Raw genomic sequence first — 18,405 nt, 5'->3', positions numbered from 1 at the left:
TCTCTGTGGTCTTTGTTCCACTTGGGCACAAGTCCAGGAGGCTTTGCGCCATGCTAATGACAGGCACAGACTCCATGCTGACTGCAGACGCCTGCCTGCACATTCCTACCAGGTTGGGGACAGGGTCTGGCTGTCATCTCGCAACCTCCAACTTCGTGTTCCCTAACTGAAGTTCGCACCTTGGTTTATTGGGCCTTTCCATATCCTTCACAGGATTAACCCAGTGGCTTACGCGTTGGACCTTCCTCCCAGTATGCGCAATTTTTTGTGTAAAAATAAATATATATATTACTAATAAGACAAGCCAGGGTAACAATTCATATGGATGGGTTGGCTTTTTTTGGTGCATCATTTGCCCATTGCCTGCCCTGCTGAGATCTGTCTCACTCACTGCAGTGCTCACCTGAGTCACCTCACCTTGATCTAGCAGCAGGCTGCAGCCACTCGTCTGCTGCTCTCCAGGCTCCCCTAGTCCGCTCCTCCCATTCCTTCCAAGGGAGAGAGAGGGTGGAGGGGGGGGGGGGGGGCGGAGTGCAGATATAGATCACTTCGCTGGCGCCTGTGAGGACCTGCAGCCGGAACTATAAAAGCTGCATCTTCAAATGCGGCTGGCTTAGTCCACGGCTGAGGTCCTAGTTCTCCTAGTTGCTCAAACACCTCCCACTCGCAGCACAGCTGTTTTTACCGGCCCCAGTGGTGAGTTAAACAGGGACAGGACAGATTTTGCAGGCATTTAGCACTAACAAAACTTGTGAAACACAGACAGGGCACAGCGATGATTAGGTCAGGGGCATACCTAGAGCATTTGGCACCCGGGGAAGATCCTATATCTGGCACCCCCCCCCCCCGCCCCCCAACTTTAAAATTTAAAAACACCCACAACAATTTGTAACATTTTCAAGAATATTTATTACACAAATTTGCACAAGAATGGCACAAAAAAATTTTTTAGTAAACCGGAAGTGACGCTGTGATGTCACTTCTGGGTTTCTAAATCGGAGACCCAATCAAAGGCAAATCCTGCTTTGTTTAGGTCTCCTGGTGGGATGGGAGACCTGGGCAGAGCAGTGGCATGTGGTTGGGACGTCCCCTCTCGCTCCCTGTAATAACAGCCAATGCTGTTCATCCATGGCAACCAGTGACAAAAGACGGGACAGGCAAGAGCCGTCAGTCACTCAGGTGTGAGCAGATCATACATTTTATTTTTGGACAGATCGTGGTCAGGGAAGTGGAGCTGGACTGGAGCTGCTATTAGGAAGACATCAGAGTGAGATGGGGAGACAGCTGACAATACAAAGTATGGCCCATACTGGGACAGATCCTATCCAGAGATCCCACTGTATGGCGATCTTTGTATCGGATCTGTCTCTGGGGACAGCAGACAATGGCATCATTGGCATTGATGATTTGATTCGGATTTTAAAACTGACCTGCTGACACGGTGTGTTGCTTGCTGGGCCGTGGATGGGATCTGATGGCCGCAGGGAAGATGGCAAGATGCTGCTTGCTGGACGGATCTGATGGCTGCAAGATGTGGGTGTAGGTCAATGTCTGTTTACAGCTGGGCTTTAGACACCCCCCCACCTTATCAGACCAGCTCATCTACTATGCCTGGGTGGTGAACACAGTGACACCATCAACCCATCAGTTCAGCTACTATAGCTGGGGGGATGGTGGACACAGCAACACTACCCCCCCAATCAGGTCAGCTACTATAGGTGGGGGGGGTGGTGGACACAGAAACACCCCCCCATAAGGTCAATTACTATAGGTGGGGGGATGATGGACACAGCAACACTACCCACCCCCCCAATCAGGTCAGCTACTATTGGTGGGTGGGGTGGTGGACACAGCAACACCCCCCCCCATCAGTTCAGCTATTATAGGTGGGGGGGGTGGTGGACACAGCAACACTACCTCCCCATGTCAGTTACACTATACCTAGGCTGGGTGGTTGCGGGCACAGCAACACCCCCCCCCTTCTCTGTTATCAGACCAGCAGGACAGACACAAACACCTCTCTCCTCCGGCCTATTCTCACACCTCAGGGAACGTGTCAGTTCACATCCACCGGGCAGCTGCGGTGGATACCATGCGTGCCAACCCACACACACACGCCTTTATCAGCAGGCAGCTCACCTTGGGCTCTCAGCTAGGGAGGTCTGGGACTCCGGAAGACTGTGCTCTGTGAACAGCAGCCGCGCTGCCCATGCGGAGAACAGGCCTGGCTCTGTAGCGCAGCAGTAGTGGGTGGAGCCAGAGCAGGAAGAAAACAGTGACCAGACAGACCAGGCTAAGTGCAGCCGCGGTGCTGGGGGTGTTTGTGCTGATAAAAAAAAACAACCAAAGAGAGCAGCCAGAGCCAGGGCACTCACTACCCTCTCCCTGGATGGTGTCAGTGTCACCGACCCGGGTGCGGAGCGCACCTCCATATCAACGCCACTGACACTCCCCCAATGTGTGGCACCCAGGGCGGACTGCCCCCCCATTTGTACGCCCCTGGATTAGGGTGTGCCTGGGCACACCCGACACACCCCGTGGGCATGCCTATGGGTACAATCCATTGTTGACTCTCGTAGGTTCCGTGGGCGCATACAGTACCTGGTGCATTGGAAGGGGTACGGTCTGGAAAAATGTTCCTGGGTCTCATTCTCGGACGTACATGCTCCTGCCCTCCTCCATGATTTCCATAGACGTTTTCCCCTCAAGCCCGGAGGTCCTTCGAGGGGGAGGGGTCATTAAGGAGGGGGGTACTGTTTGGGCTGGCTCAGCCCTTCCTTCTCTGAGCTGGCTGCTCAGCTGTCGGCTAATTGCCAGCTCCTATCTCTCCACAGTTAACCAGCTCTTGTGGATCTGCTCGTTAGTCCCGCCTACTTAAAGGTCTCCAGCTCACTTCATTTCTGCCTTCGCCTTGGTCACATCACAAGAAACCATCTCCTGCGTTCCTGTTTAAAGACTGTCTTTGCTGACATCCCTTCTGGCTCCTTATCCTGCTTGCTGTTCCTCTACTTGGATCAATGACTTCTGGCCTGGCTGATTACTCGATCTGGTTACTGATCTCTGGCTTGGCTGACTACCAGATCTGGATACTGAACTATGGCTATGCTTTGACTACGCTTACTCTATTTACCTTTTTATTTTTATTAATAAACAAGTGTGATTTTACTGTACTTCTGTCTCGGTCTGGTTCATGGTTTCTGACAGGCCAGGGCTTCTCGTCCTTCATCAGTGCCTGACCTCACAAATGCTCTTCTGGAAGAATGGTCAAATATTCCCATAGACACCCTCCTAAACCTTGTGGATGGCCTTCCCAGAAGAGTTGAAGCTGTTATAGCTGCAAAGGGCGGAGCCAACTCAATATTAAACCCTCCGGACTAAGACTGGGATGTCATTAAAGTTCATGTGTGTGTAAAGGCAGGCGTCCCAATACTTTTGGGAATGTAGGGTACATTGTATTATTATATTGTCTAGTATATTGTACTAGTATATTGCATTATATTGTAATGTAAATGTCATCACATAAGAATTCATAGAAACGAGCAAATTATCCCGGTGAAGCCCGAATCTCCCCAGCTGTGATTCCTCGGGGATCCATACAGTAATTATCATTAACACGGTAATCATTATAATTATGACCTGATATCGATGTCACTCTCCTGTCCGGGTCCCCAGAGGATCACACAATCTTTATAATCACAGAGAATGTCCAGTAATGCAGAATAACTGAAGATGTGACAACCTGTGTCCTTCAACCACCATTACAGGTGAGAAACGATTTCTTCCCCCAGCTTTGTACAAACTAGATACTATAGAGCAGACTTAGTAATGGGAAGGATAACCCCCCCCCTCATTTTATTTACTTATTTTACTGTCCCATGTCCTGTGAGAGAGGTTTTCTCCATAGGGACTTCCCCTCTTAGACAGATGTCAACCAGTACAGATGTCCCAACTGGAAGATTTACTCTCATGTCCTGTTCTTGTGACAAACTGTACAATTTTGGATTTTCAATCGGTTTCTGTTCCAGAGAAAGGGAATCTCCTTAGTAAGTAGACTTACCTTTCCCTCCAGGGTGACCGAGACATCTATAGTGGGTGTGGAGAGCCAGGAGAGATCAGTGAACATCCATTTGCTAATCTCCCCATGGTAGTATGAACACTGAGGCGATCAGCTCTGAGCACTTCCGGGTTCAGAGCTGTCTAACACTGATGCCTGTGGTTGGGGAGGAAGCTGATTGAACAGGTCTCTCCTCAGAGTGTGCAGGGTGTTTAGGAAGTAAAATAATGCCTGCTTGTCTACTTAAAGGGGACCCATCACCTGCATTATGACATTACATAGGGGGTTGTTAGCAGTTGGCTGGTAAGATGGATGAGTCTGGCAGTAGCATTCATACCAGACTGAAGGGGGCAATAACAAGATAACAAGTGAGTGAATTAGTAGCTTGGTGGTGTCATTGGTTAAGAAGGGGCACATTCTGCAAAATAGTATAGAGATGAAGGAGCTAAGACTGGGAAACAGAGATTGCCGCAGTCCAGGTCAGCGGGACTTGGGGGGAGGGGGGGGGGGCCTGTGTAAGTTCACCTTACAGATTTTTCTGTAAAGTGAAATTAGGAGACCTCTACAGAAGGAGGGAGAAGATTGGAGAGAGAAGGAGAAGTAGACAAAAAAGGAGAAGAAAAGAGAGAAGGAGAGAGAGAGAGAGAGAGGAAGGAGGGAGAGACGTAGAAGATGATGAGGAGAAAGGGAGAGAGAGAGAAGCGAAGATGGAGAAGGAGAAGAAGTAGAGGCGAAAGAGAAAGAATAAGGATAAAGAGAGAGAGGAAGAGAGAGAGAGGAGGACAGAGAGAAGAAGAAGAGAGAGAAGAAGAGAGAGAAGGAGAAGAGAGAGGGAGAAGAGAGAGAAGGAGAAGGAGGGAGAGAGAGAGAATAAGGATAAAGAGAGAGAAAGAGAGAGAGGAGGACAGAGAGAAGAAGAGAGAGAAGGAGAAGAGAGAGAAGGAGAAGAGAGAGAAGGAGAAGAGAGAGAAGGAGGGAGAGAGAGAGAAGGAGGGAGAGAGAGAGAGAATAAGGATAAAGAGAGAGAAAGAGAGAGAGAGGAGGACAGAGAGAAGAAGAAGAGAGAGAAGAAGAGAGAGAAGGAGAAGAGAGAGGGAGAAGAGAGAGAAGGAGAAGGAGGGAGAGAGAGAGAATAAGGATAAAGAGAGAGAAAGAGAGAGAGGAGGACAGAGAGAAGAAGAGAGAGAAGGAGAAGAGAGAGAAGGAGAAGAGAGAGAAGGAGAAGAGAGAGAAGGAGGGAGAGAGAGAGAAGGAGGGAGAGAGAGAGAAGGAGAAGAGAGAGAAGAAGAAGAGAGAGAAGGAGAAGAGTGGGAAGGATAAGAGAGAGAAGGAGAAGAGAGAGAAGGAGAAGAAGGGAGAGAGAGAAAGACAGAGAGAAGGAAAAGGGGAAAGAGAAGGAGAAGAGGAGAGAGAAGAAGAAGGACAAGGAGAGAGAGAGAAGTTGAAGAAGGAAAGAGAGAAGGAGAAGAAGAAGGAGAGGGAGAAGGAGAGGGAGTGAGAGAGAAAGAGAGGGAGGAGGAGAGAGAGAGAAGGATAGAGAGAAGGAGGAGAAGAGGGAGAAGGGGAGAGAGAGGAGGAGAAGGAGAGGGAGAAGGAGAGAGAGGGGGACAGAAGAGAAGGAGAGGGAGAAAGAGAAGAAGAAGAAAGAGAAGGAAAGACAGAGAGAGAGAAGAATGAGATGAAGGAGAGAGAGAGAAGGAGAAGAAGAGAGAGAAGGAGAAGATGGGGGAAGAGAATGTGAAGGAGGAGAAGGAGCAGGATAGAGAGAAGGAGAAAGACAAGAAGAAGAAAGAGAATGAAAATAAGAGAGAGAGAGAAGGAGAATGAGAGGTAGGAGGGAGATAAGGAGAAGAAGGAGCAGGATAGACAGAAGGAGAATGAGAAGAATGAGAAAGACAAGAAGAGAGAGAAGTAGAAGAAGAGAGAGAAGGAAAAGAAGAGAGAGAAGGAAAAGAAGATAGAGGAGTAGGAAAGGGAGAAGTAGAAAGAGGAAGAGGAGAAGAAGGAGAAGGAGAAGAAGGAGAAGGAGAGGGAGAAGTAGAAAGAGGAAGAGAAGAAGGAGGAGGAGGAGGAGAAGGAGAGGGAGAAGGTGAGAGGGACTCGGAGGAAGAGAAGGAAAAGAAGGAGCAGGATAGAGAGAAGGAGAATGGGAAGAAGAAGAAGGATAAGAAGAAGAAAAGAGAGGAGAAGAAGAGAGAGAAGGAGAGGGAGAAAGAGAAGGAGGAGAAGGAGAAGAGTTGTTAATTACATTGAAAGTGTGCCAAGATTGAAGGAGGAGAACTACGAAAGAGCCAAATCTTGAAGCCAAGAGAGTGGAGTTTTTTTAAGGAAAGATGATTGGTCGAATGTATCAAAGGCAGCAGAGAAGTATGATTTTATAGTAGTGCCTTTTGGTTTTGGAAGTTAGTAAATCATTAGTGAGTTAAAAATGATATCAAATGATGAACCATTTATATACCCCTAATGAGCCCAAGAATGTTCAGGAAGGTTGTTATCAGTGAGGTAGCAGAACAGACACTTGGAGATCAGGAGTTCTAGAAGTTTGGAGACAAACAGAAGCAAGGAGATGGGCCTTAATCTGTTGAAGTTTGGGGGGTGACCGGTGCATATTTTAGAGGGGAGATGAAGATGCCAGTAGAGAGGGAGAGATTTAAGATAAGTACTGTCTTTCATATGGTGGTCTGGTCATGTGAAATGATGTCCTACATGTGTGCAGTCATCATCTTATGTTCTTCTATGGTGATTAAAGTTTTTTTATTCTGTCCTGTAAGATCCTTGTTTGCATTTGTTGCATTGGATGAGGTACACCACATTACTGGGGTGTACGGCTGTATAATTCTGTAATATTGAAGGTCCCTTTTTTTCAGGTGCATCACTTTTTATTGGTTGATGTGGCTGCACAGGTTTGCAGTGTTTGTTTTTGCAAAGTTTTGTTCCTTTATTTGCATCCCTGTAATCAGAATGAAGTTTCCTGCTGATTAATTAAGGTACGGGGATGGGTGGCGGCTTTAGGGTTCACCTTTCTGAGTATGTCACAACCATATTTTGGGTGTAACTTATAGGGCTTATTTGGGGGTAGGGCTTATATTGCAGCCATCACCGACAATCACGCTAGGTCTTATTTTCGGGGAAACAGGGTATCTAGCTTTTCTTTAAATGATTGTCAATGTTCTTGTCAATGAATGAGTTGGGGGGGGGGGGGGTGGTGATGGCATGGGGCAAAACAGAGAATTAAAGGAGGACAAGAGTTAATGATGACTGTGTAATGCTACCCCCACACTTTTAACCAGTTCTTCCCCAAATAGTGCAGCGGCCACCAATCACCCAAGCAACAGCCAATCCAACAGTCTAAGGTTGTCTCGTTATAATTTATTGCTTGTAGAACTTGTAACATGAGTGGGGTTGGGATGGTATGGGACACTCCAAGAACACTGAGTAATAAAAGGAGGACTCATTACTAGGCTAGGCTTCTCTGAATGGTCTTTATGCCAGGGACAAAAGGGAACGGCCAGAACTGAGACCTGTAAAGCCCCATACACATTATCAGTTTTTCTGCTGAGTTAGTCCTTCAGATTTACCAAAACCATATAATATGAGGTCAAACCTTAGGAGTTTCAATGTGTATGCAATCAGGCATGGTTTTGGTAAATCTGAAGGACTAACTCAGCAGAAAAACTAATAGCGTGTATGGGGCTTAAGAGCCATCTCAGTGAGAGCTACCACTGACACTTATCACCCCAAAAGCAGCACACATTCACCGGGATCCTGAGCTCGGTTCAGTGCTCACAATGTCACAGGACAGCTGAACTCCCCCAGTTTCCTATAGACATCTCTATGTGACTGAACAACTGCACAGTTCCTAGTCTTGTCCAGGCTCTCTTTGGTTGCAGGATAGCTACTCGCTTCCAGTTTCCACCGGACACTCTACAGTGAGGGAGAGGTTAATACTCACAATGCCACATGATAAATAAGCAACTTTCCAGCTTCCACTGGGCACTCTTCTGTGAGCTCTCCAGACCAGATCCTTAGGTGAAGTCCCTTTAGCTAGTTCCAAAGATACTTAGGAAGAGGCGCCCCAGCTGGGACCTCAATGAACATCAGCAATCTCCAGCAGGAACTGCCTCAAAGAGTCAGCAGTCCCTGAGGCTGTGGAACCTCCAGTCTCCAACAGCACAAAAACATGTCTGTTTCAGACCCCAGACTATTTATGTTCTCCGCAGCCATCTACTGGGCACACTTCATCAGGAATTGGCTAAAACACAATAAATATATAAGCTGCCTATTTGGCTCTCAACGCCCTATGTTCTGGAAGCCTTTAGAAGACAGGGGGAAATAGTCAAACTTGCAACCTGTGAGAACTAGAACAGTCCAAAGAAATCATCAGCTGCTCCAAGGATTACAGAGGAGCAAAAAAGAGCACAATTTGACTGATATCCTTGCAGCCTATCCAGGAGGGAGCTACAACTCTATTAGAAAACATGGGAGTTGAATTCTTTTTTTTATTTAAGGGAAGATTTATACAGGGAGAAGTCTTGCAGGGATTTAGTCTTACACAACACTCGCTCAAGCGTAGGGATGAGCCGAACACCCCCCCCGGTTTGGTTCACAGCAGACCCTTCAGGTCTGCTATAGATTTTAAGGGGAACCCCGCGCCAAAATTTAAAAAAAAATGGCGTGGGGGTCCCCCAAAAAATCCATACCAGACCCTTATCCGAGCAAGCAACTGGGCAGGCCGCAGGAAAAGAGGGGGGGATGAGAGAGTGCCCCCCCTCCTGAACCATACCAGGCCACATGCCCTCAACATGGGGAGGGTGCTTTGGGGTAGCCCCCCAAAGCACCTTGTTAATGGGGACAAGGGCCTCATCCCCACAACCCCTGCCCATTGGTTGTGGGGGTCTGCGGGCAGGGGGCTTATCCAAATCTGGAAGCCCAGTTTAACAAGGGGACCCCCAGGTCCCAGCCCTCCCCCCTGTGTGAAATGGCAATGGGGTACAAATGTACCCCTACCATTTCACAAAAAAAGTGTCAAAATGGTAAAAATGACAAGACACGGCTTGGGACAAGTCCTTTATTTTAAAAAATGCCCCACAAAGTCTTCTTCTTCTTCTCTTGCTCCGCTGACAGACCGAAAAAGAAATAAAAAAAAGCCTCACCGACCCGTCTCAATAGGAGGCACCCGCCGTATGACGCGTCCTCGCAAGTGACAGTTCTTTTATAACTGAGGGCGGGGTCACACGGTGTCGTCCCCGGGTGACCCCACCCCCCTCTGACGCATGGGGTTATCCCTACTCAAGAGCACAGCTATGCCTTCAGAGACCTCTGGTGTCATCTGTTTGTGTGGGATGTAGCCTGATGGCCTGATTCTGTGGGGAGGGAGTGAGGCTGTCTATGGAGGATGGGGGAAACCTGATTTTGTCATAGAGGTGGTCAGAAGCAGCATAGAAAAAAGAAGGTTTAAAGAGGACGAAGGTTACAGAGTTGGGAGAACAGATATATGTGCCCATTGTGCTTGGTCAAAAGGTATAGGTAGGTTGAAATCTTAAGAGGTAGTTGGGGTGTTTGCATTAGCAACAATGTGGAAGTCACAAAGGATGAGAGTGGGTATTTTGGAGTTGAGAAAGTAGGCTGTTGGCCAGAGAAGTTGTCAAGGAAGCATTGTGTCGATCGAGTAGACCGTCAGATCGCAGTAATCTTCAGAGGACAAGGAGATGAGAGAAGAACTCAAAAAGTGCTTTGTGATGATAAAAGGATTCTAACCCCAACTTCCTTTTGTCCACTGAGTCTGGGTGAGTGAGTCTAGTGGAGGCCACCATGGGAGAGAGCAACAGGAGAAGCAGAGTCAGAATTCTGAAGCCAGGTTTCAGTAACAGCAAGTAGATTAAAGAAGCTGATGATAACAATGTCATGGACAGAGATTTTCTCTGGAGAAGAGACGCTTGAGAGGGGATATGATTTCAATGTATAAATACCGGACTGGTGACCCCACAATAGGGAGAAGATTTTTTCGCAAAAGAGAGTTTAACAAGACACGTGGCCACTCATTAAAATTAGAAGAAAATAGGTTTAACCTTAAACTACGTAGAGGGTTCTTTACTGTAAGAGCGGCAAGGATGTGGAATTCCCTTCCACAGGCGGTGGTCTCAGCGGGGAGCATTGATAGCTTCAAGAAACTATTAGATAAGCACCTGAATGATCGCAATATACAGGGATATGTAATGTAATACTGACATATAATCACACACATAGGTTGGACTTGATGGACTTGTGTCTTTTTTCAACCTCACTTACTATGTAACTATGTAACTATGAGCTTGTAACAGACAGAGCGGGCATTCCAGAGGGCACATGATGAAGGCGTGTGTGTGTGTGTGGGGGGGGGGGGTGATAGATGGTGGTAGGAGAGCAGGATTATGGGAATTATCCCAAGAAGTTAGGATAAGCAGAAGGGTAAGTATTAAGACAGGAGCAAAATTACACAATGCACTATAGAGGTTATGTCAGCATGGGGTTCATAATCAGCAGTAAAGAGAACACTACTGTGAGGAGGAAGGGTGGAAATATGGGAACTGGGGGGGGGGGGGGGGTAGTAATCAGATTAGGGAAAAAAGAGCTGGATGGGGAAATACAGGTTCACATGCAATCTTTCTGGAGTGGAGAAATGCCTTTCATGGATTCTTTCCAGTTTCTACCATCCCTTTTATTTTCTTGAAGACATTATGGAAACATTTCAACCTATAACTTTGTTATGGAGATTAGGAGTGCCAGTAATATGATAAATTGGCTGTTGATAATATTTCCAATAAAAGCATTTCCATTTAGGAAGAAAAAAAAAGATGGAACCTCTTTTCTCATGTTTTGTGTTCTGCAGAATAGTTTTTATCTTGGTGGAGAAAAGTCCCTGAAGTATAACATTGGAAGACTACATGTTGGACATCTTGGAGTCATGACAACTGGTGGTGATAATCAGAGCTCCTCTTATTTCATCCTGATTGGAATTCCTGGTTTAGAAGATGTCCAGGTCTGGATTTCATTACCCGTCTTCTCCATGTACCTGATAACGTTGTTGGCCAATTTTAGTGTCCTGCTTACCATTAAAGCAGAGGAGAGCCTCCACCAGCCCATGTACCTCTTCCTTTCCATGTTGTTGTTAACAGACCTTGTACAGTCCAATGCTACCCTTCCCAAGATGCTCCTGATCTTCTGGTTCAACCTCCAAGAGATCTCCTCTGAGGGTTGCCTGGTTCAGATGTTCTTCATCCATTCCTTCTCCATTATGGGCTCCTCTATCCTCTTGGCAATGGCCTTTGATCGCTATGTTGCCATATGCCAGCCACTGAGATATTCCACCATCTTGACCAACCCATTGATCACAAAAATTGGAGTCACTGTGGTCATAAGAGGAACTCTTCTGATTTTTCCACTTCCTTTCCTCATTAGGAGGCTGCCATTTTGCAGGAGCCATATGATTGAACATACTTATTGTGAACACATGTCTGTGGCTAAGCTGGCCTGTGCAGACATCAGAATTAACATTGTGTATGGGTTAGCAGTGATAATGTTTGTGGATATAGTAGATATCATGGGCATTACAGTGTCATATTTAAAGATTGTCATTGCTGTATTCAACCTCCCATCCCGAGAGGCCCGACACAAAGTCGGGAGTACATGCGTCAGCCATATTTGCGTCATTCTTTTGGCTTACATCCCAGCTCTTTTCTCTTTTCTCACTCAAAGGTTTGGGGGGAACATAGCTTCTTCCACCCAAATGATCATATCTAGCCTATACCTAATTGTTCCTCCAATGCTGAACCCAATAATATACGGAATAAAAACCAAAGAGATCCAGAGAAACATTCTGAAATTATTTTGTCCACAAAAGTCCAGATTTCATTAATAATTGGACATATTTTGCTGAACTTACTCAACAAACACTGCAAAGAACAGAACTATGACAACCGACCACCTTTAAGGCCCCATTCACACCAGAGCGTAGCATTTTCAGGCAGAAAATTGCGCGATTTTACCGCAATTTTGCCGTGATTTTTGTCGCGTTTTTTGCGAATCTGTAATTTGTACTGGTTTGATTTTTTATATTACTGTCTTTACTTTCCTGTGTGAACAATCAAACTCTTTAATACCTGGAAAGGAATCGGAAAGGGAAAAGGAAAAGGAAAGGAGAGAAGAGAGGAAAAGGAAAGGAGAGAAGAGATGTCTGTGAAGGTTTTCATCTATTCAGGTCATGGTATAGCTAGCAGTAGTTCTATACATTCAGGCAGTAGTGGCCCGTCCATTAGGGGCACACAGCCGCCACCCCCCATCCATGCGCCAGGCCCCTAGATCTACATACAGGGCCCTGGACTATGGATTCCAATAGGGGAGGGGGGGTTTAAGCATGTGAATAGAGCCAGAGGCTCTAATAGGCTTCAAAAAGAGTGGGCTTGTGAAACGCATGGCACTGCGCCCCGATCCCACCAAGTTGTGTGACAATAGCGAATGGGGGGGGGGGGGTAGTGCCACCACTGCATTCAGGTGGACTTGTTCTGTAATGTTGAAGACATTTCTTAGCTTATCCAATCCACTTCTTCAACTCCAATGAATGTCAGGAAGATACCCCAACATTTATATCAACACAAGTGGCACAGACACCTTCATCCAATCTCCAAAAGAAGTGTCAATGGCATTTGTTGTTTATCCAAGACCAGGATGGGAGGTGGGAAATTTGTGGGACCACCAGACCATCATCCCATCCATGGTGGCCAGAAGTCTGTGGTGGTGAGAATCCTTGAATTCACATGGTTGAAGGTATAAATTGTTGTCCACCACACTATCGTCTCATCCATGGTGGCAAAAAGTCTTTGGTGGTGAGAATCCTTGAATTCACATGGTTAAAGGTGTAAATTGTCCACCACACTATCATTCCATCCATAGTGGCAAGAAGTCTGTGGTGGTGAGAATCCTTGAATTCACATGGTTGAAGGTATAAATGGTTATCCACCACACTATCATCCCATCCATGGTGGCAATAAGTCTTTGGTGGTGAGAATCCTTGAATTCACATGGTTGAAGGTATAAATTGTTGTCCACCACACTATCATCCCATCCATGGTGGCAAGAAGTCTGTGGGGGTGGGAATCCTTGAATTCACATGGTTGAAGGTATAAATTGTTGTCCACCACACTATCATCCCACCCATAGTGGCAAGAAGACTGTGGGTGAGATTCCTTCGATTCAAATGGCTAAAGGTATACATTGTTGTCTACCACACTATCATCCCATCCATGGTAGCAAGAATTCTGTGGTGGTGAGAATCCTAGAATTCACATGGTTGAAGATATAAATTGTTATCAAATTGCTAATGTAGAGATCTTAAGATGGCATAGTACATGGGTGATAGATGTTGTCAAAGGTCCCCAACTCCTGTGTGAAGGGTGCACTATCGAATATAATGGAAAGCTAGTGTCAAACATTGAAGTGTTTCTGGTGAAGCTTCAAATTCTGCTTCCAATGAATGAGACTTGGGTGTAGGAAACCTCTTGATCTCTAGAATTTGTGTTTGTTGAGAGGTTGCCTCATCTCCCTATTGTACACTACACTGCTCTGCTTATACCTTTCATTATCACATCTCAGACTTTAAAGCTGAACTTGGACACTACACAACTAATATGTCACTGTTGCAGATCTTCTCTCACACCCTATTTGGTGTAATTGTTGTCACCAGAACTGAAAACTTGGCAAGGGGTCTAATCTTCCCCACTTCACCTAAAAATGAAATGATTAGAGAGATACTTTACAGAAATGCCAATGGTGGTACAGTATATGCAGGGCAAAAATATCAGAAGGAACCATCTAAAATACTATGAATGGATCTCACACCAACAACTTCAAGCCCATGTCACTAAATAAAGTGTATTTTGGCACTTCATCTCTTATGAAGATTTTTTTATTTCAATTAAATAAGACATGAATATCACATACAAAATCTTTGAATGCCAAGCTGCCACCAGGTCAAGGAATGTTTTATTTATTTTTTACCCAACAAACATTTGGTGCTTGTATAGGTGCCTTTTAAACAGAGTGAATGTGCACAAAATGTGTCTCCAAATCCTATATACCAAACTAATGAGGTTGGTGACCTAACTGGTTGCTAAGGATTCGCTGAGCCTGCCCCTGCCGGTGTCCTTAACAACCATTGACAGAGGGAAGCTCTCATGTGTAATAGCAGAAATAATACCGCGATTATACATTATACTGCCGAACAGGTAAATGTTCATCTGAACACCTGAACAGCCAGAGCTGAAGTTCGGACTGAACCTTGAGTTCATGTCAAGCTATCTCCGCCCCTTTGCTTTTAAGCAGTGGCGGCTGGTGCTCAATATTTTGGGGGGGCGGCAAACAAACCCACCCCCCTCACTTGCACATACCACCACTCCTCGGCCTAGGTACTCACACTGCTCCCCGCTCTCCACATCGGCTCCCGCTCATCCTCCCATCTGAAATCAGGACAATCTCTGATAGCTGGGGCCAATACGCCCTCCTAGCCCGGGCTTCTGACTGTGAGGACCCGCTCGATGGAGCTATGGGCCCTGCTAGGAGGACGGTGCCCAGTGCGAGCTCTATGGACCTGGGAAGGCGGCGATCAGTCTTAGGAGGCCAATGCTGCTCCACGCTCCAGCTTGCCGAGGGACTGTTTCTTCTCCTCTGAACAGGAAGTGGGTCCTGAGACCCAATGGCCCACTAGTCCTAAGACTCCCTGGCCAATCTTCCTGATTGGCTTGGAGGAGAAGCCGGAAAACATTAGTGAATATTCATTTGCTAATGCCTCACAAATGGGTGGGATGAGGGAGCAGTGTTCTGCGCCTCGAACCCACCCTTTCTTGAAATCCATACGTCTGGCGCTCTGCATTAGGGATGAGCCGAACACCCCCCGGTTCGGTTCGCATCCAGAACATGCGAACAGGCAAAAAATTTGCTCGAACACGTGAACTCCGTTAAAATCTATGGGACACGAACATGAATAATCAAAAGTGCTCATTTTAAAGGCTTATATGCAAGTTATTGTCATAAAAAGTGTTTGGGGACCCGGGTCCTGCCCCAGGGGACATGGATCAATGCAAAAAAAAGTTTTAAAAACGGCCGTTTTTTTCGGGAGCAGTGATTTTATTAATACTTAAAGTGAAACAATAAAAGTGTAATATCCCTTTAAATTTCGTAGCTGGGGGGTGTTTATAGTATGCCTGTAAAGGGCAGCATGTTTCCCGTGTTTAGAACAGTCTGACAGCAAAATGACATTTCAAAGGAAAAAAGTCATTTAAAACTACTTGCGGCTATTATTGAATTGCCGGTCCGACAATACACATAAAAGTTCTTTGATAAAAAACGGCATGGGAATTCCCCACAGGGGAACCCCGAACCAAAATTTTTTAAAAAATGGCGTGGGGTCCCCCCAAAGATCCATACCAGACCCTTTTCCGAGCACGCAACCTGGCAGGCCGCAGGAAAAGAGGGGGGGCCGAGAGAGCACCCCCCCTGAACCATACCAGGCCACATGCCCTCAACAATGGGAGGGTGCTTTTGGGTCCCCCCAAAGCACCTTGTCCCCATGTTGATGGGGAGAAGGGCCTCATCCCCAAAACCCTTGCCCAGTGGTTGTGGGGGTCTGCGGGCGGGGGGGTTATCGGAATCTGGAAGCCCCCTTTAACAAGGGGACCCCCAGATCCCGGCCCACACCTGTGTGAATTGGTAATGGGGTACCCCTACCATTTCACAAAAAAGTGTCAAAAAGGTTAAAAAACACAAGAGACGGTTTTTGACAAGTCCTTTATTAATTTCTTCTTCTTCCATCTTCTTTCTTCTGGTCTTCCTTCTGTGTTCTTCTTCTTCCTCCATCTTCTTCTTCTCCATCTTCTTCTTCCTCCGCTCTTCTCGTCCCGCATCTTCCTCCTACTTCTTCTCCGCTACGTCCGCACGATCCGCCTCAGTGTAAGTCTTCCCCTGTGTGTTTGGTTCTTCTGACACTTGTTCACTGACATCCATATGGCATGCCCTGTGTTGTCAGAGGGGGCGGGGTCACCCGGTTACGTAAACTAGTGACCTCGCCCCCTCTGACAACACGGGGAAAGCCATAGAGAACTCCCCGTGCATCAGAGGAGGGTGGGGTCACCGGGTAGCCCCGCCCTCCGTTATATAAGAAGTGTCAGAAGAACCAAAACGTCACATGGCAGAAGACTCCCACTGAGGCGGATAGTGCAGACGGAGCGGAGAAAAGGCCGGAGGAAGATGCGGGATGAGAAGAGCGGAGGAAGAAGAAGATGAAGAAGAAGAAGATGGAGAAGAAGAAGATGGAGAAGAAGAAGATGGAGGAAGAAGAACACCGAAGGAAGATCAGAAGAAAGAAGATGAAAGAAGAAGGAATTAATAAAGGACTTGTCAAAAAACGTCTCTTGTGTTTTTTACCTTTTTGACACTTTTTTTGTGAAATGGTAGGGGTACATTTGTACCCCATTACCAATTCACACAGGGGGGGCCGGGATCTGGGGGTCCCCTTGTTAAAGGGGCTTCCAGATTCCGATAAGCCCCCCGCCGGCAGACCCCCACAACCACCGGGCAAGGGTTGTGGGGATGAGGCCCTTGTTTTTGGGTTGACCCCCACGCATTTTTTTTTTAATTTTGGTTCGGGGTTCCCCTGTGGGGATTTCCCATGCCGTTTTTATCAATGAACTTTCATGTGTATTTTAGGACCGACAATTCACTATAGCCGCCAGTAGTTTTAAATGACTTTTTTTCCTTTAGAAATGTAATTTTGCTGTCAGACTGTTCTAAACACGGGAAACATGCCCCCCAGGTACAAAATTTAAAGGAATATTACACTTTTATTTTTTCACTTTAAGCATTATTAAAATTACTGCTCCCAAAAAAACGGCCGTTTTTAAAACTTTTTTTGCATTGATCCATGTCCCCTGGGGCAGGACCCGGGTCCCCAAACACTTTTTATGACAACAACTTGCATATTAGCCTTTAAAATTAGCACTTTTGATTTCTCCCATAGACTTTTAAAGGGTGTTCCACGGCTTTCGAATTTGCCGCGAACACCCCAAATTGTTCGCTGTTCGGTGAACTGGCGAACAGCCAACGTTCAAGTCGAACTCATGTTCAACCCGAACATAAAGCCCATCCCTACTCTGCATGTAGATTAGGGGCCGGGCGCATGGATTAAGGGGGCGGTGCCCCTGCGCCCATTATGGAGTGGCCACCACTGTTTATAAGGCCAGGGATTCCTGGCCAGTAGATAAATGGGGCTGAGTGATGTCACTGGTTGCTATGGATGGTGCACTTCACAGTCCAGGAGCACCCCAATCCCCTATTGTATCCCCATTTACCCCATTTTTCATGAATATCAGTTCCATAGCCTTTGGACATGGTTTGTAAGTGAGCTGCTGGAATAGGCCAAAATGTGTGAACACGAGTAATTTTTTATTTGTTTTTGTCAGCCACCTGAAAGCCGCAGCCTAGGAGCCATCCTGCAGCTTAGTCCACCACTCCTTACGGGGAGGGCTGGTGAATACCAGATCGCTCCTCATGCTCTAAGTCATGGTCAGAGGTCAGGCTCGGAGACCAGTAGATATAGCAGTATAGAGGTTCCCACTTACCAGCAGAAAGAGTACAGTGGAAAGTCACCCTGGTGGATGACACAGGCTCACCCAAGGCATGGGGTCTAAGAACTAACCAGCTTTCACCAGAGCAAGTGGGTACAGGTTGGGATCAAGCTAAAGCATAGTCAGTAAGCAAAGTTTGGTAACAAGTGGTTGCAGGTTCGAATTAAGTGGAAGCGTAGTCAGTAAGCATATTTCGGTAACAATTGTTTGCCAGTTGGGATCAAGCAGAAGCATAGTCAGTAAGCAAAGTCTGGTAACAAGTGGTTGCAGGTTGGGATCAAGTGGAAACGTAGTCAGTATGGAAAGTTCAGTAACAAGTGGGTACAGGTTGGGATCAAGCAGAAGCATAGTCAGTATGCAAAGTTCAGTAACAAGTGGGTACAGTTTGGGATCAAGCAGAAGCATAGTCAGTAAGCAAAGTTCAGTAACAAGTGGGTACAGGTTGGGATCAAGCAGTAGCGTAATCAGTATGCAAAGTTCGGTAACATGTGGGAACAGGTTGGGATCAAGCGGAAGCATGGTCAGTAAGCAAAGTGCGGTAACAAGTGGTTGCAGGTTGGGATCATGAGGGAGTAAACAGGAAGTTCAGAAACACGGATTAAATCAGCAAATTCATGGGAGGAGAAAAGAGTTTAAGGTTCAAAGAAATAAGGTACAAGGTAAGACTGTCCAAGGGACCAGATAGGGAACTGTCCAGCA

At 46.5% G+C, this 18,405-nt stretch overlaps 1 protein-coding gene across 1 annotated transcript; it reads left to right on the top strand.

The window, feature by feature from the left end:
- Window positions 1-10,997: 10,997 nt before the first annotated feature.
- On the top strand, window positions 10,998-11,948 carry LOC141126385 (olfactory receptor 52E2-like). Its single transcript, XM_073612333.1, has one exon. It carries the CDS (start codon window positions 10,998-11,000, stop codon window positions 11,946-11,948), a length of 951 nt encoding a protein of 316 aa, XP_073468434.1.
- Window positions 11,949-18,405: the final 6,457 nt, after the last annotated feature.

The sequence above is a fragment of the Aquarana catesbeiana genome, linkage group LG02, assembly GCF_042186555.1.
Source record: "Aquarana catesbeiana isolate 2022-GZ linkage group LG02, ASM4218655v1, whole genome shotgun sequence".
Classification (NCBI taxonomy): Eukaryota; Metazoa; Chordata; class Amphibia; order Anura; family Ranidae; genus Aquarana; species Aquarana catesbeiana.
Note: the sequence above shows the minus strand (reverse complement) of the source record. Positions and strands in the feature narration are given on the sequence as shown.

What these genes read in the sequence shown, in the direction of transcription:
- LOC141126385 (XM_073612333.1), top strand. Translation starts at nt 10,998, where the DNA reads ATGACAACTGGTGGTGATAATCAGAGCTCCTCTTATTTCATCCTGATT.